Genomic DNA, 20747 nt, shown 5'->3' with positions numbered 1-20747 from the left:
TAAGTGCAAACTGTCCACCAATGTCTATTATTAAATGCATGACCCACCCACTGACCACCAATGTGTATAAATGCATGACCCACCCACTGACCACCAATGTGTATAAATGCATGACCCACCCACTGACCACCAATGTGTATAAATGCATGACTCACTGACCACATTTCTGTACTCAGCCCTATTGTGCATATATAATATATATTATTAAAAAAAAAAAAAAGTACAAATTATATTATGAACATAATAAATCTATGAAATTATTGTAAATAAAATTTTATTGAAAAATGCAAAAATAAAAAGAGAAACTTCAACATTAAAACATTAAAAATACTATAACTATAAACAACATTAAAAACAGCAACACATGGCAAATTAAAAATACAAAAAAAAAAAACTGTATAAAATCACTAAAATTTGATATGACAAATGTCCATTTCATTTTTTTTCCCCCATAGAAATGTCTTTGGATAACGATCGCGATTTTATTACTGGCTTCCTAGAGCTTTTGCAAGCCAAGGAATGTCTCTGGAGGGTCACCTGTCGTGACTATGCCAACAAGTCCAAAAAACTATTGGCATTGGAGGAGTTGGTCCAATATAGCAGGCGATACTACAGCGACGCAACAGTTAAATGGGTGAGAAATAAAATCCAGAATCTCAGGACAGTTTTTGTGAAAGAGAGGAAGAAGAAGGAAGAGTCCAAAATATCTGGAGCCTCCGCTGATGTGTACAACCCTACCTTGTGGTATTACAATTTGATCTCCTTTCTCCTGGAGTAAGAACCTCAGCAACGGTCAGCTGTCCTGATGGCCGAGCGAGAGGGAGAAGAGGAGGTGGCCGAAGTTGCCAGCGTGGCGTCCGAGGAAGGTTTGGTAAGTAGAGACACAGGGCATACACACCATGTGTTTTTGTTTTTTACATTGCTTTCTTTCCTTTCCCCAAATGTCTGCTCCATTTTTTTTTTTAATCTGAGACAGTCGTCCTGCCATGGCACTGCCCCCGGTCCATTAAAATAGGCCATGTATTCCTTCCTCACTTGTTTTGCCAAGGCAGTCCCTGAGTTTTGCAGTCCCGGTGTTACCACTGACGACAACTGGCCAACCTCCTCAGGGTGGTCGGGGTCGTCTGGCATAGCTGTGCCAGATGCCATTTGTGGTTAGTTTGCACCGTAGAAAGTTATGCAGGACAGCATTCCAGAGAACCGTCAATTTTGTCCACGCGCAGGTTTATTGAGGTTGGAAAATGCGGAAGCTGTTACTGAGAATTCCAAATGCATTTTCCACAATACAGTGTGCCCTGGAAAGCCTGTAATTGTAGATCCGATTCTCTCTGGTCAGGCCCCTTTGTACATATGGCTTCATGATATTCTTGTGTAATGCGAAAGCCTCGTCAGCCACAAAGACAAAGTTTAGGCCATGCTTCCTCCACTGTCGGCAACTTGAGGGTCTTGGAGGTGAACCTCTGGTAAAATGCAGTCTCACTATTTGAAGCACGGCCATTCTTGCCAACATCCACAAACACAAATTCATAATTGACATTCACCACAATCATGTGACCGATGCTGAAGTACCTCTTTTAATCATAATATTAGTATCCGCTATTGGCAGGTGGGGTGATGCGGATATGTTTCCCATCGATGGCTCCCCCGCAGTTAGGGAAATTCCAAATCCATTCAAATTCTTCAGCGATGGTTTTCCACTCATCCACGGTTGTAAACTAGAAAAAAAGGAAATACTGGTTAAAATATGATCATTAAGTTTTGTTTTTTTCCAACAGACTCTCACCACTGAACTGGAGTTGGCAGGGACTCCTGATTTGAGCCTCTTCGGGGAAAGTGAGGGGGAGGTATCACTGCTTCCATGCCCACCACCAACAGCTACACAAAAAAGAAGGCGTCGGCAGGGAAGAAAGCAGCCACAGACAACGCAGCCTGCAGACGACTTCTTGAGGCAGGCTGAAGAGGTCTTGAGAAGGCCCCCTAGACCACTTTGATCACCTAACTTCCCACATAAATAGCTCCATGAGGCAGATGAGGCCTGACATATACAGTAGCTAGAATTTCAGCGTCTGCTATATGATTTGGTGATCAGGGGGCTCAGAAATAATTTGTCACCAGCCACCTACATCGCTGACCCTCGTCCCTACTCAACTGCCCCTCCCGCCTCTGTGATGCCTCCAACCCAGTCACAGCCCGCTCCCCCCACCCAGTAACCCGTCTACCTCATGTCCCCTTTTGGAGTCTGAGGAGGAGATTCCTGGGTTTTACAACCTTTAACAGTTTTATGTTTTTATAAAATTATCAACAAGTTTTATCTTTCCCTATAGCTACTCTATGGTATATGGTGGTCAATAAACACACGGCATAAGGACAGATTGTTGAAAGCCGGGACCACAATATGTACTTGCGCCATGTGTTTCTTGGCCTATTCAATCTGGCGTCTGACCCAACATATATCATAGAGCAGCATAGCTATTGGGACTGATGAAACTTGTTGATAATTGTCTTTTACATTATAAATGCATATATAGTAAAACAAAAAAAAAATGCATTTTCACAGTTGTTTTTTTCCATGTTTGGAATGCCCAAACATGCCAATTTTATAGTGTTGTCATAATGACAGTTTTATTATACGCAGCCATGTTGGCAGCAAATTTAACACTGTTTTTAAAGTGTTTTTACACTTGTTTTCTATATTTCCTAAAAAAAGAGAAAAACTTTTTTTTCTAAAGAAATTATTGTGAAGTGTTTTTTCTTACCCTTGCAAAACTGGTACTGCAGAACTTTGACAATAGCCTTGCAGGTCTCCAGGATGATGGTGCCCAAAGCCTGAGGGGAGATTAGGCACCCAAACTTCAGGTCAACTAGGGACCTACCTGTAACCAGGTACCTCAGGGTAGCAACCAGCCGCTCCTCAGCAGGGATGGCCCTCCGCATATTAGTATTCAGCCTCCGGATATATGGGGTCACCAGACGCAGCAACTCTAGGAAGGTGGTGTCACCCATGCGCAGGAAGTTGCGATTGATCTCCCGAATCGTCATCAGCAGCGACATGTGAGAGCGAGTATACCTCTACAACAGCAACTCCTTTGTCCAGCATGCTCTCCTCCTTTGCTACGCCCTCTCCTTTACCAACTTAGTCCCAGCATAGGCTAGCAGAACTTTATAGCGATAGGCATCCATCACCACAGAATACAGGACAGAATGCAGCAAAAACACAGTTTAAGCCAGGCAAAACAAAGCAGAGCACAATAGCAATGTACAGCGTTCATCAGATATAAACCAAGCCTCACTAGTCACAGAGCAGAAGTGCACAGAGCTAAAATAGCGCCTGTTTCATATGCCCCCTAGTTAGGCCTGCCCATTATTTAAATTTTGTTGAAATCTTGCAGATCATCGTCGGGTGTTTAGTAAGCTAACGATATATCATGCATGATCTAACGACTTGCAAATAGTTAAGGTTGCACGATAGATCGTTTGGTAAGATTGGACACTTTTTAGCACCATATCGTGTCCAGGAGTACCGCTGGGAGTTCATGGGAAATCTCTCACAATATTGCAGCGTGAGCACATCGTCTAGTGTGTACGCGCCTTTAAGTAGCTTTTTTTTTTTCTTCGATGTCCGTACAACAAATTTATAGAAGTGCTGTCACATTTTTTTTTAAATGTCATGCAAACACTGGCAATTTTTAAAGCAGAATTCTGTCTGAACGCCCTTTCCATGCGCTGTATTATTGGTGTGGCAGACAATGATATGAAGGTGATCTATGGAAGGTCAATCATCTACTGGAGTACATCCTTATTTATTGGGTGAAATTACCTGGTCAGTTTTTTTTCAGTAATAAGCTCAACTGACCTAGGGCCGGCCTCTCAAATCTCCATTATTACCAGACCGTAGTTCTAATTGCAGAAATCCTCCTGGAATGCCAGTGGCTAGCTCCCCAAACAGCTGCCAGTATTACCATACTGAAGATATTTTTGAAAACTGAGACACTAATGTATCCAAAGTTTGCTTTGTCTGCCAAATGTCTAATTTCAAGTGCCAAATTCAGCTAAGCTTTTCAAATATTGCCCCTGGAGCCGACGCTGGCTTCTAGTACAACATCCATGGAAAACTGCGCTCCCAAAAAGAACACATGGCACCAATCTCCTATATTCTCAACATAGGTGTGCTAGTAATCAGATCTAGCTCATGAGGTCATATATCCCCTGCCAGTGCACTTTGTGCTCCGTTATGGTGGCCACATTGTGTACATTGATGCTTCAGTACATTTGGCCTCATCTTTAGAGCCATACTGTGTACTACTACAACAGACTAGGGCAGAGGTTCACAAACTGTCCAGGTGTTAAGGATAGGCATGCTTGGGCACAGGTGACTTAATTAGCGCCTCAGTCTTTTGATTTAACAATCTGCTCAACCATGGATATCCTTAAAGCCTGGACCGTTAGGGTGCCTTGAAGACAGAGTTTGGGAACCTCTGGACTAGAGGGGTTCCTGTTACCTATGATTTTTGCAGCTGGAACCTCCACCATCCCAGAACAAGCAGATTGCAGAGAGATATCTACCTGATTTTGCTCAGAAGTAGCCAAAGATTATTGTAATGCGCAATGGGATGTAGTCAAAAGATCAACGATGGCTATTCATTATGTTGACATTGTTACAACACACTGTTGACATTGTCAGATTGTCAACATTATGGTTAGGCTGTGGGGGGATTAGATTTGAGCATTAGAGGGAGGGAGGGGGAGGGATAGGGGAGAAATGCCCGAGAGCCAAAGGATCTCTGAGGTCTAAACCGGAATTCGGTCACATGATGAGCCATCAGGAGCAGGTAAGTCACTGCTTGGCCATCATTGTCTACATGATAAATGTTGACATAATACCTAACCCATGTGCAATATATTCAACACTTGTGACCCGCCCTGGCTTCACACTGAAGCAATTTTGAATTAATGGCCATAGATTTCCACATACCCGAGCGTTGGCCTCCACCGCCCGCCGGCTCTCACATACAGCGTCCTGGAAAGGCATTTACATTTGGACCTCATACCAGCTTCATCTACCTCCCACCCCACTGGGTCTGCAAGTATATCAGCTGGTCATCCAGCAACTGTCTTTTTTTTATTACAAGTACACTTTTGCTACCTGCTTATACTACCAGATATTTGTCTCTCTGACATTGGATACAAACTATACGCTCACAGCTTCTGCTTCAATTGCATTACTACATGAAACTACGGACTGTCACGTAAATGGTGTGGCTCAGTTGCTATCTAATATATTCACTGTGTTGCTATTAATTATTTATATGTTGACAGTATATTGCTGCTATATTCGGATCAATACACTTGGGAATATTTGTTTCTATTTCTATTATTAATTTCTTGTTAAGTATTTTTTTTTATCTATACATAGATTTTGTATGGTCTATTGCGAAATAAATTTTTATATTGAATTCCACACGGCACTACACTATTCTTTTGTTTTTTTTCCCTTATGCAATGTCCACTGTAGCAGTGTCCCCAGTAGTGGTCCCCTCCAATGTAGTACCCCTTATACAGTGCCCCCAGTAGTGGTCCCTGCTTATACAATTCCCCTTACATATATAGGAGACAGAAAAAAAAAACACATGAATCCGCTCTTCCCGCTGGGCTATATGGGAGAGATGTGCTGATGTCTCTCCCATCACCCCCTGTGGGAGCCACAACTCATGAGTGAGCTTCAGCCATGGGTGCAGCAGCCACTGATACTCTTTCTGACTCTGGCTGCTAAAACAAAGACACCGCTGCCGAGTAGTACGAGTGTACTACCAGGCAGTGATGTGTTTATTACTGTGTAGTGCGGACTGCACTACGCTGACTTGAAGCCACCGTCCTTGACCGCGGTTTGGTGTGAATCGCTTCACCGGCCCCCTGCTGCGGGGGATTCTCATACAATCGTGGGGGAGCGGGATCAGTGGCGGCTGCCTGCCTGCCTTTCCAGGGGGACCAGGAGCAGCACCCGATTTTCGGGAGGCTCCCGGCCAAATTGGAAGGGTAAACTAGTTTGACTATAGGGGGAGTGTGTGTATATGTATACACAACAGGAGAAAGGTAGGGGGTTTGTTTATACACTGAACCGGCCCTAAGCAATTTGATGCCCTAGGCAAGATTTCTCCCTTTCTCCTGTTGTATATTATTCTGTACTCTCTTTGGGATAACCAGTTGGGTACACACCAATCCTTTATTGACAGTGAAAGAGTGCAGATGAGAGAGTAACTGACTGACTTCTGGAATATTTTTACATTATATTGTGCATGTGGAACTGGGGTGGTCATTATATCCAGTAGAGCTACCTCATCTGTCTTTATGGAGAAGTTCATTTGACAGGGTAAATATAAAGTTCTGTCAGTGTCAGCCTTTGCTGGGACTTCTAGTTCCCTAACAGCGGGACAGGTCAGGAGCAGCAAGCAGCACGGCACAATAGAGGGAGGAGGGGGCGGGGACTCAGCGTCTGGCACAATAACATCACTGGGATTGGTTAGCAGTAGGAGAGGCGTGTGCAGAGTCGTCCCAACTGACAGGCGTCACTGCCAATACTGGGTTCCTGCATCCCTAGGAAGCTCCGCCCCCGATATCTCAGTCGCGCCAGGCGGTGGGGAAAGGGAGGGACTTCCGTTGTCAGGGAGCTGGCGGCCCGGTTGCTGCAGTGTGTAACCGGGGAAGGCCCGGCATGTCCGGCGGCTGGGCCTGATACACAGGCGGGGGAAATGAACGGCTTCAGTACCGAGGAGGACAGCAGGGATGGGCCTCCGGCCCCAGCCGCTCCCTTCTTCGGACAGACGTGTTGCCTGATAGACGGGGGAGAGCGCTGCGCCCGGCCGGCCGGGAACGCGTCATTCAGCAAGCGGGTGCAGAAGAGTATCTCCCAGAAGAAGCTCAAACTGGACATCGACAAGAGTGTGAGTGTGTCCTCCCTATACTGTACTGCCCTATAATACCTGATACGGTACTATTTATAGTGACATAGACCAGATCTCCTATACGGTACTATGCTGTATAATGTGCACAGACCAGATCTCCTATACGGTACTATGCTTTATAGCGTGCACAGACCAGATCTCTTATACGGTACTATGCATTATAATGTGCACAGACCAGATCTCCTATACGGTACTATGCATTATAATGTGCACAGACCAGATCTCCTATACGGTACTATGCTTTATAGTGTGCACAGACCAGATCTGCAATATCCTCTTTTTCCTTTATACTGTACTACCCTATACGACTCCACGATACTGTTCTATTCTGTACACAGACCAGATCCCTAACACCCTCTTATACTATACTGTACTGTACTGCAGTATGTGACCTTATATTGTACTACCCTATACTTTTGTACTATACTTCCCTATGCAAACAGAACATATCTGCTATGTCCCCCTTATACTGCACTGTACTGCCCTATACTACCTTATATTGCTGTATGTTGTACTACCCTATACTTTTGTACTGTACTTCCCTATGCAAACAGAACATATCTGCTATGTCTCCCTAAAGGTGCCCACACACATACCGACTTGCTCCCTATCAGCCGATTGTACACGATTTCCCCTGAACTCTCCCCAGGCAGTCGTGGTCACGATTTGGAGTTAAAAATGTCCAATCTGACTTAAGATCTATCGTGCAGCCAGTGCATTGTATCCCAGATTGGCTAATCTGCCCTACAGTACGGCAGATCTGAAGATGCGATGTACGACGAGCGGGGACGCACATCGGTATCGTGATCAAGTGTAGAAACTTACGATTTGGACATTTTTTACATGATCTGTCGTCACGATTCGTCGAAATCGGCCAAATTGGATGAAAAGTCGGTATGTGTGTGGGCACCTTTTATACTGCACTGTAGTGCCCTATACTACCTTATAGTGCACTATCCTATACTTCTGTACTGTACTTCCCTATGCAAACAGTACAGATCTGCTATGTCCCCCTTATACTGCCTTTACTGACCTTAGATCGGATCGGTATGATTTACCGCCGGGTGCATGTCCAGCGGTTCAAATCCCGACGCCGGAAGACCGGCACCAGTGAAGATCTCGACTGCACTAAAGGGAAGTATAAACTAACCTAACCCCCCCCCCCCCCCCCATCCGAACCTCCCTCCCAAATGCCTAACCCCCCTCTAAGTGCCTATCCATACGCTCCCCCTCAGGGGTGCCTAACCTCCCCTTCCCCTAGCCTAATCCTCCTGGGGGGTGCCTAACCCTAAGTTCCCCCTGGAATCCCCTAACCGCGGCTGTTGGCGCCCAGCTTACCTTCGATCGGGATGCCGGGCTCCCAGTGTAGGTAAAATGACAGGCGTCGGGATTTCGATGCCTGTCATTAGACCAGATGTTCCCAAAGTCCGCCATTACAGTCCACGTTTTAGGGATATCCAAGCTTGAGTCCAGATGGTTAAATCAAATGGATTGAGGTACTAAGTCACCTGTGCTCAAGCATGGATATTCCTAAATCGTAGACTGTAATGGCGGACTTTGGGAACCTCTGTATTAGATCTTGCCGGGATAGGACAGTCGGGATGCCGACGGTCGGCATTTAGACCGTCGGCATCCAGACTGCATACCCTTTAGACTGTACACAGACAAGTCTCTATGTGCTATAATATCGTCCATATACTACCTTATACTGTATAGAGCCCCTATGTTCTATATAATATACTACACTGTACTGCACTGCCCTATTCTGTACACATTCCAGAGCTGCTGTCCCCTTATACTATTTAATGCACTATATATTTCTGTAGTGTACAAGGGTCACAGCCACTATGTCCCATGTACTACTCTACTATTTGCAGACCAGAACCTCTGTCCCAAATTATACTATACCGATCCATACTGTACAGTGTACATAGACCAGATCTACTATTTCCCCTATTATACCACACTGTACTGACCTATACTCCTATACTGTATGCAGACCTATGCTGGCCCCCTATAATATACTGTACTGCCCTTTGCTGTAAACAAACCAGAGCCGTTATGGCCTCCATATTCTATACTATACGTGCCTTACACTCTACATAGACTAGAGCAACAATGTCCCATATTGCTTTACTGTCTTATACTTACACTGTGGATAGACAGAAGGACGCCCATTATACTACACATTACTGCCCTATACGTATCCTGTACTTTGCCATACTGCAATTTTTCTCTGTACTCTGACGCTGGATAGAAGTACACTTCTCTGCTTTGTACTGTCAGCTTGTCCTCTGCTCATGCCGTGCTGTCCTGAACTGCTCAGGGCATAGTGAAGCCTGTGAGTCTCTTCCCCTTATTGTAGTATTGGTAATCATTTACTTCATAATCCTGTGACATTGGACTAGGGCTTTCAGAATTTTAAGAAGAAATCTACGACACGTATGTGATCAGAAACTTGCCCTGGGTTTATACCATGTTTGCACAGAACATTAGTAAGTGATTTCGGTCCCTCCAGTCTAGGTCCTCAGGCTCATACAAGGTCACACTTACTGCATGGTTAATGTTCTGGCATCACAAGGAGCTCTGTTTAAATTCGATATTGTTTTCTCCGTGCTTGATTTACAACCACTGTCCTAGTTGCTGCAGTTTTGTTCTTAACAATCTCTAATTTTCAGCGCTACATATCTTGTTTAGCTTACTGTATGCAGCTCTTCATGTCTGTGTTCATACTGTTTTAGCCAATAGAATCTCCATATAATATTCCCCAGTGGCCATGTCTTGCTGCATGGGTCTTGTGTCCAGTATCTGAAAAGTATTTGGTGCACAATCTATAGGAATGCCTGTGATCATAGCATTGATCTTAAGGGACCTATTTACTATTGATCATGGTTTTCGCTTATAAATAACCATTCATATTGCATTATCTATCTCCAATTGATAAGTCTAGCGTTCCCGCTAGGCTGTTTTAGCAGGGTGCGGCACCCTGCCCTCCAGAAGGAGGGCAAAAAGCACCCTGCCCTCACAGGCTGCGGGTGCAGTCTTCACCCGCGGGACGCAGTGTCCCGCGGGTGGAGAAATGTGCGGTGACCCGGTCACCGCCGGAGAATAGACGCCGGGCGCATGCGCCCGGCATCTATTCTCCCTGTTTGCAGCGCTTGGGGGCTGCCCGGCATGTCCGTAAGTGCCGGGCACTCCCCCAAGTATGAAGAAAAAGGGGACGTTTCTTATAGACACGTCCCCTTTTATGGCCACGCCTCCTTTTCGCCCGCGCGCACAAAGTTGCCCTCTCTAGCTCCGGCACCCTGCCTGCCGCCGGAGCTAGAGTGAACACTATATAAGTCTGCTAATATACTTTGTACTTTATTACAAAGCCTTTTTTCATATACCTCCTGAATACTAGGTAAGTGTAAGCCATCACTTTACCCGCTGACTTAACAACCCTCTCAAGAGACTTAGGGCGGGTACAAACTTGTACGACCGGCAATCTTGCCAATGGTCGGAGCAATTTACCTTCGCCCTTGGACCATGCAAGATTGGACAGTACACATTAAGAAGATTTAATGAACAATGTTTCGTTCCATCCTTCATTAATATGCATTGCACTGCATGCAATATTGTGTGATTGGCCTTGCAGCACAACCAATCACACAATATCGCATGCGACCCACGGCAGCTATCAGTTGGGCATGCATACGGTACCATATGCCCAGTTTTGTCGTTCCGATTTGGCCAAATCGGGCCGATATTGTGCAAGTGTGTACCGTCCCTTACGTTCAACTAAACCACACAACAATTCCATAAGTTATAGCCCTTTCAGTAATATAGGAATATATATTCACTAAGATTTCCCTACACATTACTGTGGCATTTTCCTTAAAATAAAAAAAAATAAAAAACAACAACCGCTGCTGGGCTTATTTAGCTACAACTTGAGTATAAGCAATTCTTTGTAATATTAATACCTAAAAATGTAAAAGAATCCACATTCTGTCCATTCAGGTCTAACTGGCAATATACCGGCTTGATTAATTTCCTAAAATCGATTATAATTTCTTAGTTTTTTTCACATTCAAAATGAAATGACTGTCCTAGCTCCATTTTTGGAATCTAGAAACCTCAGATTTAGTCTAGTCATTATTCCTAAATTTACCAGTAATAGCAATATCATCCGCAAATGTAATTGGTGGGAACCAAGGATGTGTGCCGAGTCCACTGTTATACTTCCTGTTACCCATGATTGTGTATCTGGCTCCGATTTAGTCCACAAGCATGAGTGAGCAGGGCTTAACCCAGGAGAGACTGCACACATCCCTGGATCCCACAATGCCTGCTTGCTTGGACAGCATTCCCGGAAATAGGCTGTACCAGCCATACACAGGCCCCTGTTCCGAGATGCCCGCAACTACTGGGAGAGGAATCGGAAGTTCCCTCTCCAGCAGTACTGTAGCCAATAGGCTACAATAGCTAATGCCGTCTGAGGATGTTGTTGGTAATAGGGCTCAAGCGCTGGAAAAGTAAACTTTTTGGAGTTGATAAATTGTGACAGAAAACATAGGGGTATGGTCTGCAGTGTTAATTTGCATAAAGACAAGATCTCTTATAGTCAGGCTTTGCTAACACTTTAATCCCGTAGAAATGGGGTTAATAACTGGGCCCCTTAGTATTTGTTCCAGAGATGCAGCCTTCTATGTTTTTCAGGAAAAATATTCTCCCCTTCTGTATCTTTAGTGATCTTGGTCACCCACATCATCCTGTCTGAATGTGGTCTGTGGAGGAAATCTTTCACCATAGTACCTTTGGGACATACCTGTCCATCTCCTCATCAGTCTGCTTGTATATAACTTTTAGAGAAATACCACTTCATCCCACTACTTATAGATTCCTTGATCTCCGATGAAGACCACTGGAAAGTCACCATATGATTTTTAAAAGCTCTTAGCTATTGGAAATTAACTATTAGGATGGAATTTTATGGTCCGTTTCAATGATTGGTCTTTGTGGAGAAAGTGTTTTATATAGAAGATGTTCCACTCAATGGCAAAGTGTTGCCCGTCGCTAGCGAGTCGTATAGTATTGCTTGGATACATTTAGAAGATACTGCACCACTATAACTAATCACATTATTGGTTTGCCTCCATTTTCAATTGTGAGATCCTTGTATTCATTATTAAAGGGTTTTTCTGAATGATGCCACTTCAATAGGTGCTATCTTATGGTAGTGTATAGATCCCCTTCCGTAGATGTACCTGGAAGTGACGTGAGTGAGGGCAGAAGTGCGATTCCATGCCCATAAAGGTCACCAAAAGAAGAAACTTGTCCTCTCGCGGGCTTGCTTCACTCGCCACAGGTTTATACTGCCATGGGCAAAAAATTTGAGAATGACACAAGTATTCAGTGTTTTTAGACCTTTTTTGTCAGACGTTACTATGGTATAATGTTACTTTTGTGGCAAAGGACGAAGACTTTTGGAGGATGGCCTGATGTCAAGAAGTGCAGCAAAGAAGCCACTTCTCTCCAGGAAAAACATCAGGGACAGACTGATTTTCTTCAAAAGGTACAGGGATTGGACTGCTGAGGAATGGGGTAAAGTTATTTTCTCTGAATCCCCTTTCATTTTTTGGGGGGTATCTGGAAAAACGCTTGTCCGTAGAAGGAAAGGTGAGCGCTACCATCAGTCCTGCGTCATGCCAATAGTAAAGCATCCTGAGACCATTCATGTGTGGGGTTGCTTCTCAGCCAAGGGATTGGGCTCACTCACAATTTTGCTTAAGAACACAGCCATGAATAAAGAAGGGTACCAAAACATCCTCCAAGAGCAACTTCTCCCAACCATCCATGAACAGTTTGGTGACGAACAATGCCTTTTCCAGCGTGATGGAGCACCTTGCCATAAGGCAAAAGTGATAACTAAGTGGCTCGGGGAACAAAACATCGAAATTTTGGGTCCATGACCAGGAAACTCCCCATAACTTAATCCCATTGAGATCTTGTGGTCAATCCTCAAGAGGCGGATAGACAAACAAAAACCCACAAGTTCTGAGAAACTCCAAGCATTGATTAGGCAAGAATGGGCATCCATCAGTCAGTATGTGGCCCAGAAGTTGATTGACAGCATGCCAGGGCGAATTGCAGAGGTCTTGAAAAAGAAGGGTCAACACTGCAAATATTGACTCTTTGCATAAACCTTATGTAATTGTCAATAAAAGCCTTTGACAGTTATGAAATGCTTGTAATTTTACTTCAGTATACCATAGTAACATCTGACAAAAAGGTCTAAAAACACTGAAGCAGCAAACTTTGTGAAAACCAATAATTGTCATTCTCAAAACTTTTGGCCATGGCTGTATTCCCCCTCTATGTCCATATGTACATATATGTATAGTAGGGAATGACATTGGACATTAACTGATGATGTCAAGGTACAAATACTGAATGGGATCTATCCACTACCGCTATTCTTATGCGCAGCAGTGATGGTTAAACTTTTATCTCCCATAATGCTCAGCCAGAATATAGCGTTTTCCCCCTTCGTGATTTTTGTTGTGTCTCCTGAAAGTGCTATCAGATCTTTCATTGCCTAGTTCAGCAACAATGCTGTACAGAATATAACTATACGTATTGCTATGAAGTTCCACCTTTAGAACTTGGTGAATAGTATACTTTTCAACTTGTTTGCCTGCAGCCTGATACAAGCACATAACTGCTGTAATTCCAAAAACTGATGTAAGTGAGTAGGATCGACACACATTCTGATGTTCGCTTTGTCTGTATCTTAACATTGCCTGCATTGTTCAGAAGCCTAAATGCTTCATAAAATACAATGGAGTACAGACATAATACCCTTAGGCTGAGAACACACTGTGACATCTCTGGTAAATGTTAGGACAAGGTACAACATATTTAACAGTCATTTTTTCAGCAATGTCGTATGAGCCTTAGTACTTGTCAGGGATTGGCGCTGTGAGGTTTACGCCAATCCCGAAGTGTATAGCAAAATATGTTTTGCTTTGTATTTTAATTTACTCATAGCATACTAGTATGTTTAATGGATCATTGCCTGCTTGTTCTCGCATCGTATATTACCATGATGTGCGCGGCTGAGAATTGCAGAGGATTGAATACCCCCCTCACCCTATATGTTAGTTTAGCTGATGAATCTCTAGTTTAATTTAACCCTTAGCAGTTTTGCAACACTGTGTCTGCTGCATCTTCCCCTCTGTTCTCTACCCTTATGTTTCTTGAAGTATACAATATTTCTTACTACTTTGTAGTGTTCATTCCAGCATCCTGCACCTGTTATGATGCAGTTCCTCTGGGGTGTGTCTCTCTGCTCTGTTGCTTCTAGCACAATGTGGTCTGTACATCAGAGGCTTGTTGCATCTGCTGCGTGTGCTAGAAGCACCAGAGCAGAGATCAACACCCCAGGCAGGAAAGAGGAACTGCATGGGTTGTGACAGGTGCAGGGTGCTAGAATGAACACACTATCTAGCCCACTGGTTAGGTGGCATTTTAAATCTGAGCTGCCACTTTTAGGAAGACAGGCAGTAAGAATGTACCAGGGACATTTCATGTGGTTTATCAAACATCCATTGCAGCAAACAGTGGGCCTGATTCAGGCTCGCGAGCGCACATTGCTCGCAAGCGGGTCCATGGTCACCCACTGCGCATGAGCGAGACCCGGCCAGCGACGGGTGCTCCACCGCTACGGGTCTCTCACCAAAGCGGGGCAGCTGTCGATTGTGATTGACAGCTTGCCCCGTTTTGGAGGCGGGCAGGGGGTGGTGGCTGGCCAAACGGAGGAGCTTCAGAAGGAACTCCTGCCGTTTGGGGGCAGCCCCACTGACATCACGAGTGATGTCAGTGGTGAGCTTCCGACTCTATTAGAGGACCTGGCCGCTTGCTAAAGCTGTGGGTGGTCACCCACAGCTATGCGAGCAGCCAGGAGGCTGGCTTTAAAAAAAAAAAAAAAAGAGGGACGCCCTTATTCAGAGTGAGCGCGCTTAAAGAGCGTCCGGCTCTGAATCAGGCACAGTGTTCAAAGTGGTCCATGAGCGTTTGACAAGGAAATCTGTGCTGTCGCTGCAGTAATGAAATAAAAACTTTGTCCAGCAAAGGGCAGACCTGTAGTGCAGAGATCTCTATCAGGACTCTCCTGCCTGCTACCATAAAAATGGTCACCTCTTTTCACTCGGTACTCGGATTCAGTCTTTTGATTTAAGATTAAGCCCAAAATTACTAAACCTAAATTGCAAGACTGCATTGTTCAAATTTACAAATACTTTATTTTCTTTTGACTGTTTTTGGGTTCCTCAGGTTCGACATCTTTACATCTGTGACTTCCACAAAAATTTCATTCAAAGCGTCCGGAACAAGAGAAAACGAAAAACCAGCGATGATGGAGGAGACTCTCCAGAACACGAAACAGACGTCCCAGAGGTGAGAATTCCTATTTATGGATCACGTTCTAAACCGCATTTTGAGCTTTTAAATACAGGCTAGAGAAAACAAATGTCAGTTTAATCATCACTATCTGTATGAAGGCCTACAGCTTAGCCTTAGTCCTGGTGAGCCTGTGGTAGTCTGAGATCTGGTGCCACCACCTGAGCACTAAGCAGCTTAGCTTCAGCACCTACTTTGTTGCTGTACTGGGAATATGATTGCAATCGTTTACTCTCTGGCATTTGATTGGTCCTGATCAAACATTGATGGCTAATTGTTTGGGGCTCATGTAGGGAATTGGGTCCCGATTGGTGATTCGGATCACAGCGTATATGGACAGCTTTAGTAGCTCATTAGAAAACTATTGGTGATGCCTGTTGTTTTTAGCAAAGTAACAGGAAGACAACATTCCAATAAGAACATCAGTTCTTCCAATGTGGGGGATGTTCTACAAGAGTAAATCAAAACTGTTTTAGGCAAAACTTTTTTTTTTGTTTTATCTCTGTTAAACAGGCCTCTGCCTAATTCAAGCTGTCCATGTAAACTGTCTACATTGGCGCCATGGCTCTCCCTTTTAAAACTGAAGTTTAAACAAAAACTAAAATAACTACAAGCCATTCACAAGATCTGTTACAACTGGGTTTACTACATGTACAGTAGTGTACACGCTGGGATCTGTTTGCAATAATGGACCATTGAAGTGAATGGGAATAGGTCTGTTCCTGTTGTGAGAAGTGTAGATGAGTCACTTTGATCACTTTCAGCCAATTGTTTAGTTGTTTTTAGTAACAGAGCATCTCGTCTTTTCTGCAGGTTGACCTGTTTCAGCTGCAAGTGAACACTCTCCGGAGGTACAAAAGACATTACAAGCTCCAGACTCGCCCTGGACTTAACAAGGCACAGCTTGCAGAGGTATGCTTCCCAGCACTGACCGACCATTACTTGCTGTTGTAAAACCCTCTAATATCACACCACAGCTTGACATTGAAACTCAATTTAAATACAGCTGCCATCATTGCAGTAGCCGTGATGACCAGGGGAGAGCCTGAAATATTCACAGGTGAATAATGAATTATGAGCCGCAGCTCATTAACCCTGTGCTAAGTTCTGCTGTCCAGGCTGGATTATCACTTGACATTGGATCAGTGTTGTGTGTTCTCTATATGAAACATCCTACTTGCCACTGACTGCTGTAATAATATACATTGTATATAGAGGCTCATAACCTAAAGGTAGTGGGAGTGAGGATTGACTTACGGTGCATTCACTTGGGACGACCGTCAGCGATAACTATATCGCTGGATGATCGACATCGATCATCCAGCACACCGCCTGCCCACCAACGATTGCGATCGCCGGTCCCTATAGTAACATGGTCGATATCGACCAGGGTGGCCTGCATGCATGGTCGATGGATGATATCTTTATCGTCCATACGTGCCTGCGCATCGCAGGTCATTGGTGGGTTGGAGGCACTGAAAAATGCACAATATGAACGATAACGATATGATCGATATCATCATCGTTCATATCTTTCTTATCGTACCGTGTGTACGCACCATTACAAGAGCTTACAATCTAAACCGGTTTTTAATGCAAATACATAAAAAAAAAATACCTGATTTCTGCACTTAAAAGTCCCAAGCTGAAAATGGAGGGTGGGGGGATTACTGGGAGAAAGGGACACAACTGGATCTTCATTGAAGTTAGATATGTAAGCTGTTTTTTTTTTTAAGATTATGCTCTTTGAAGAACAAATGTATTATTTTGACGCATTGTTCAACCTCAATCTTTCCTCTGCCCCCTTCAACAGACTGTATCCCGGCACTTTCGGAACATTCCAGTAAATGAGAAGGAGACATTGGCCTATTTTATCTACATGGTGAAAAGCAACCGGAGCCGGCTGGACCAGAAATCTGAAAGCAGCAAGCAGCTGGATGGGTAGCCTCGGAGACTATGGGACTTGACAGGCAGCTGTTATAAAACAACGGACTTATTTTTGTACATAAGCATCGTGAATGCGGTGACAGCTTAAGCCGCTGACTCTGTGCCATATGGTTTCTCCTGGCACCAAGGAGAGGCTGGTTTTCTTACACTATAGACAGTGATGACCATGCACTGCGCTTTTGCATGAGACTGGAAAGAGTTGGGTTGGTGGGCACCCGCTCCCAGGGCATATGCCATTCATACTAGAGGACTTCAGGCTTACTGGAGCAGGATTAGCTCTTCTAGATAGTGTACAGTTGTCTCTCACAAATACATTGTAACAAAGCTCTTTGCAGGGAACTCACTCTGGTCTTCTCCCTTAAATGCAGAAGTAACCCATCTTAATGTGGAAGAGCCGAGTGGCACAATGTATTGGGAATTGTGCTTTTAATCATGTCCTTGAAAGCACGCGGTAAAGGGCAACTCTCCCAAAACCACCCACCATTGTACAACAAAGGTGGGTAGTTGTCAAAGACAATGGGAGAAATGCATTGCCAGCAGATTTCCCACACTCCCTATCAGCAGGTGTATATCCCAGCAATAAGTGGCGGTTTTACTTACAATGGCAGCTGAGCCCCAACGCCCCCACATATTTTTACTACATGTTTTTTGAACCTTTCGTATATTACCAGAGATCTGATCCACAGGCAGTCGTCGTGCCTGTTCTATGATTATATCAGATTTTTATTATTATGGCGAGCACGGTGATTGCCACTTGGTCTAAAAACAGCACCTTCACATGTCTCGTGTCTATGGACATATTCACTAGCTCTTAGTCTTATAGTATGTGCCATGTCCATCTGGGATGTTTAGTTTTTTTTATATATAATGTTTTTAAGCACAGGTTGAGCCGCTTGTCTCCATCTGACACTATTTTAGCAGTATGCATGAAATTTGTCTGACTTTTATTTCTACCACCATAAACCCACTCCTGTCCCCTGCTTAGAGCATTGGGCTCCTGCTCTTTGCATGATTCTGAATTGTCTGCTACAGTGCAGGGTTTCAACAATATCTCCAGCTACTCTCCTGACTGGGGAGGAGGAGGAGGATATTGTGCAAATAGGTTTAGCTGGAGTGCCCCCTTATTATAACTCGCTTATCTGGAAAAATAAAAACCTGTCGGTGCAGCAAGCATTGCTCCAAAATGAATTTCTTTAAAACGGCACAGAAAAACGGTTTACATTTGTATATGACATGTCCCCAGCATGCTGAAATGAAGAGATTCAGCCTGTTTATCTCTGCTCTAGGCTAAGCAGCACTGGAACAGAAGTGGACACTTGTTTAGAAATAACTAAAGGTGATACCAGTAGTAAACGATGGAAGAGCTGGTTTATTGTAAGGACATACCCTGCCAAGTGTGTGATTTGAGTTAAGAGTAACAAAGCCAATCTTTGATCTCCGCTAACTGCACACTGTGTTAAAATCCCTCAATATTTATTCTTTAAGTCTTCATAATGTATTAGTTGCTTCTATTACTGAACTGCAATTTTCAATTAATAGTGCTGGCTAATTGTAAATCTCCCTCGCCACCTGGGCTCCCTATAATCACCTAATCTTCAGCTTGTGGACAGAGGGGGGAATGAGAATGTGGTAGAGAATGTCCCACCTGATAGGATGGTTTTGGTATGCCCTGCCCCATGGACTCTTACACTCGGTGGGTAGAGACTATAACATAACTAGTGACCTGCTACAACTTGGTTAGGGTGCCCATAGCCAAGGTGGGGAAGCTTAGGCCGAAGTGGTCAACACCAATTATTTGATATAGCTTTTGAGAATGATCACAAAACATAATTCCCAGTCTAAGTTTAGAAGGCTATTTTGCGGATACAAGGCACTTTACACCGTTTGGAAACCGATTACATCTAAAGCTCTAGCATATAGCTCCGTGTCTCCAAGTCAGACATGTCTTTCTGGTTATACAGCAGGACTAGGAATGATTTGGTTTAAGCTTCAGTAAAAGTGCTAAGTGTTTTGGCTGTGCTGTATGAAGGACAATATATAGAGAGTATAAAATATAATCTCTGTAGTGGCCTCTGGTACCTAGACACTCAATTAGCAGCAATTAAGTGATCAGAAATCTGGTTCTACCCTTAAAAACCTCACAAAATGCCTATAATAACAGGTATTCAAAACTCAGATGCGCTTGTGTCACGCAACCATAGGGATATAATAAATGATATACTTCCCTTATGAATCAAACGGTCATTTTCTCATACGTAGATGTCTTTCACATGTAATGGATTATCGCCACCTATGAAAGACCTATCTATGTATGAGACCTTCCAGGTAAAGTACGCTTTCTACACTGCAGATTTTTACTGGCCATTTAATCCGTGCTGCAACAAAACCATCAGTGTAACGGTTAGTTGAAATAAACTACCAAACTATAATCCACGATTGTGTACAGTAAGTTCCTGTATTGTGCATAGAAAACATCTGAATTTCTTTATAGACGTTAATTACTATAGTAATAACCTGTAAACTACTGGCTCCAGCCTGTAGCTCCACTGGCTGCTCACCTCCACTTACACCCTCCGAGTGATCGGACATGTAAGATCTGTTCAGCTTCATTTCGCCATTGTGGGGTAAAAGCTGTGTTTGCTCATACTAACTATGAAAATCCCTTTTATACATATTCACTGTCCTTTTCAATTTACCATTTATATTTTAAAACCATTTTTACACTCCTTTTTTTTAAATATTTATTGTATTAAAAAATATAGTATGTTTTAATTAAAGTTGCTTGATCAGCGCTTTAGCGTTTCCGTGTTTGCAATTATTGCTCCTCAGTTACAATAGAAGGTGGTTTGATGCTGTGTTATATAATATGACAGGTTATCCTAACACTACATAGCCAGTATTCCTCATCCATAGTGGTTTCTATGTTCGGACCAATACTGCCAAATAAGCTTTTTCCAGGTTCTTGGCACACTTGGTGATAATATACCAAACTATAATCCACGATTGTGTACAGTAAGTTCCTGTATTATGCATAGAAAACATCTGAATTTCTTTATAGACATTAATTACTGTAGTAATAACCTGTCAACTAGTGGCTCCAGCCTGTAGCTCCTCCGGCTGCTCACCTCCACTTTAGACCCTGCGAGTGATCGGTCTGCCAGTGCTGCTGGTGAGGAGACATAGTGGCCAGCTCTGGTCTTCTGCCCATTTCTGAATGAGATCTGATTTGGATCAGGCAGCTATGTCATTGGCTGTGCTTGAGCCTGTAGTTCCAGCTATCACTCTGCAATATTTGGCTCAATAATCTTGTGGACTTTGAACCCAGCATAATGGACTTTTTTTTTAATGACACGCTATGAGAGTAGACCAGTTGATTGATTGCTTCATATTTCAATTGGT

At 43.7% G+C, this 20747-nt stretch overlaps 1 protein-coding gene across 1 annotated transcript; it reads left to right on the top strand.

Moving 5' to 3' along the window:
- Positions 1-6567: 6567 nt before the first annotated feature.
- Positions 6568-20142, top strand: SAP30L (SAP30 like). Its single transcript, XM_088475672.1, has 4 exons — positions 6568-6938; positions 15276-15398; positions 16215-16313; positions 17215-20142. Exons 1-4 carry the CDS (start codon positions 6747-6749, stop codon positions 17344-17346), a joined length of 546 nt encoding a protein of 181 aa, XP_088331798.1. The 5' UTR covers positions 6568-6746; the 3' UTR covers positions 17347-20142.
- The last annotated feature ends 605 nt before the right edge of the window (positions 20143-20747 follow it).

Source organism: Taudactylus pleione, unplaced genomic scaffold, assembly GCF_031769625.1.
Source record: "Taudactylus pleione unplaced genomic scaffold, aTauple2 ptg000176l, whole genome shotgun sequence".
NCBI lineage: Eukaryota > Metazoa > Chordata > Amphibia > Anura > Myobatrachidae > Taudactylus > Taudactylus pleione.
The sequence above is the reverse complement of the archived record's forward strand: the minus strand, read 5'-3'. Positions and strand labels throughout refer to the sequence as shown.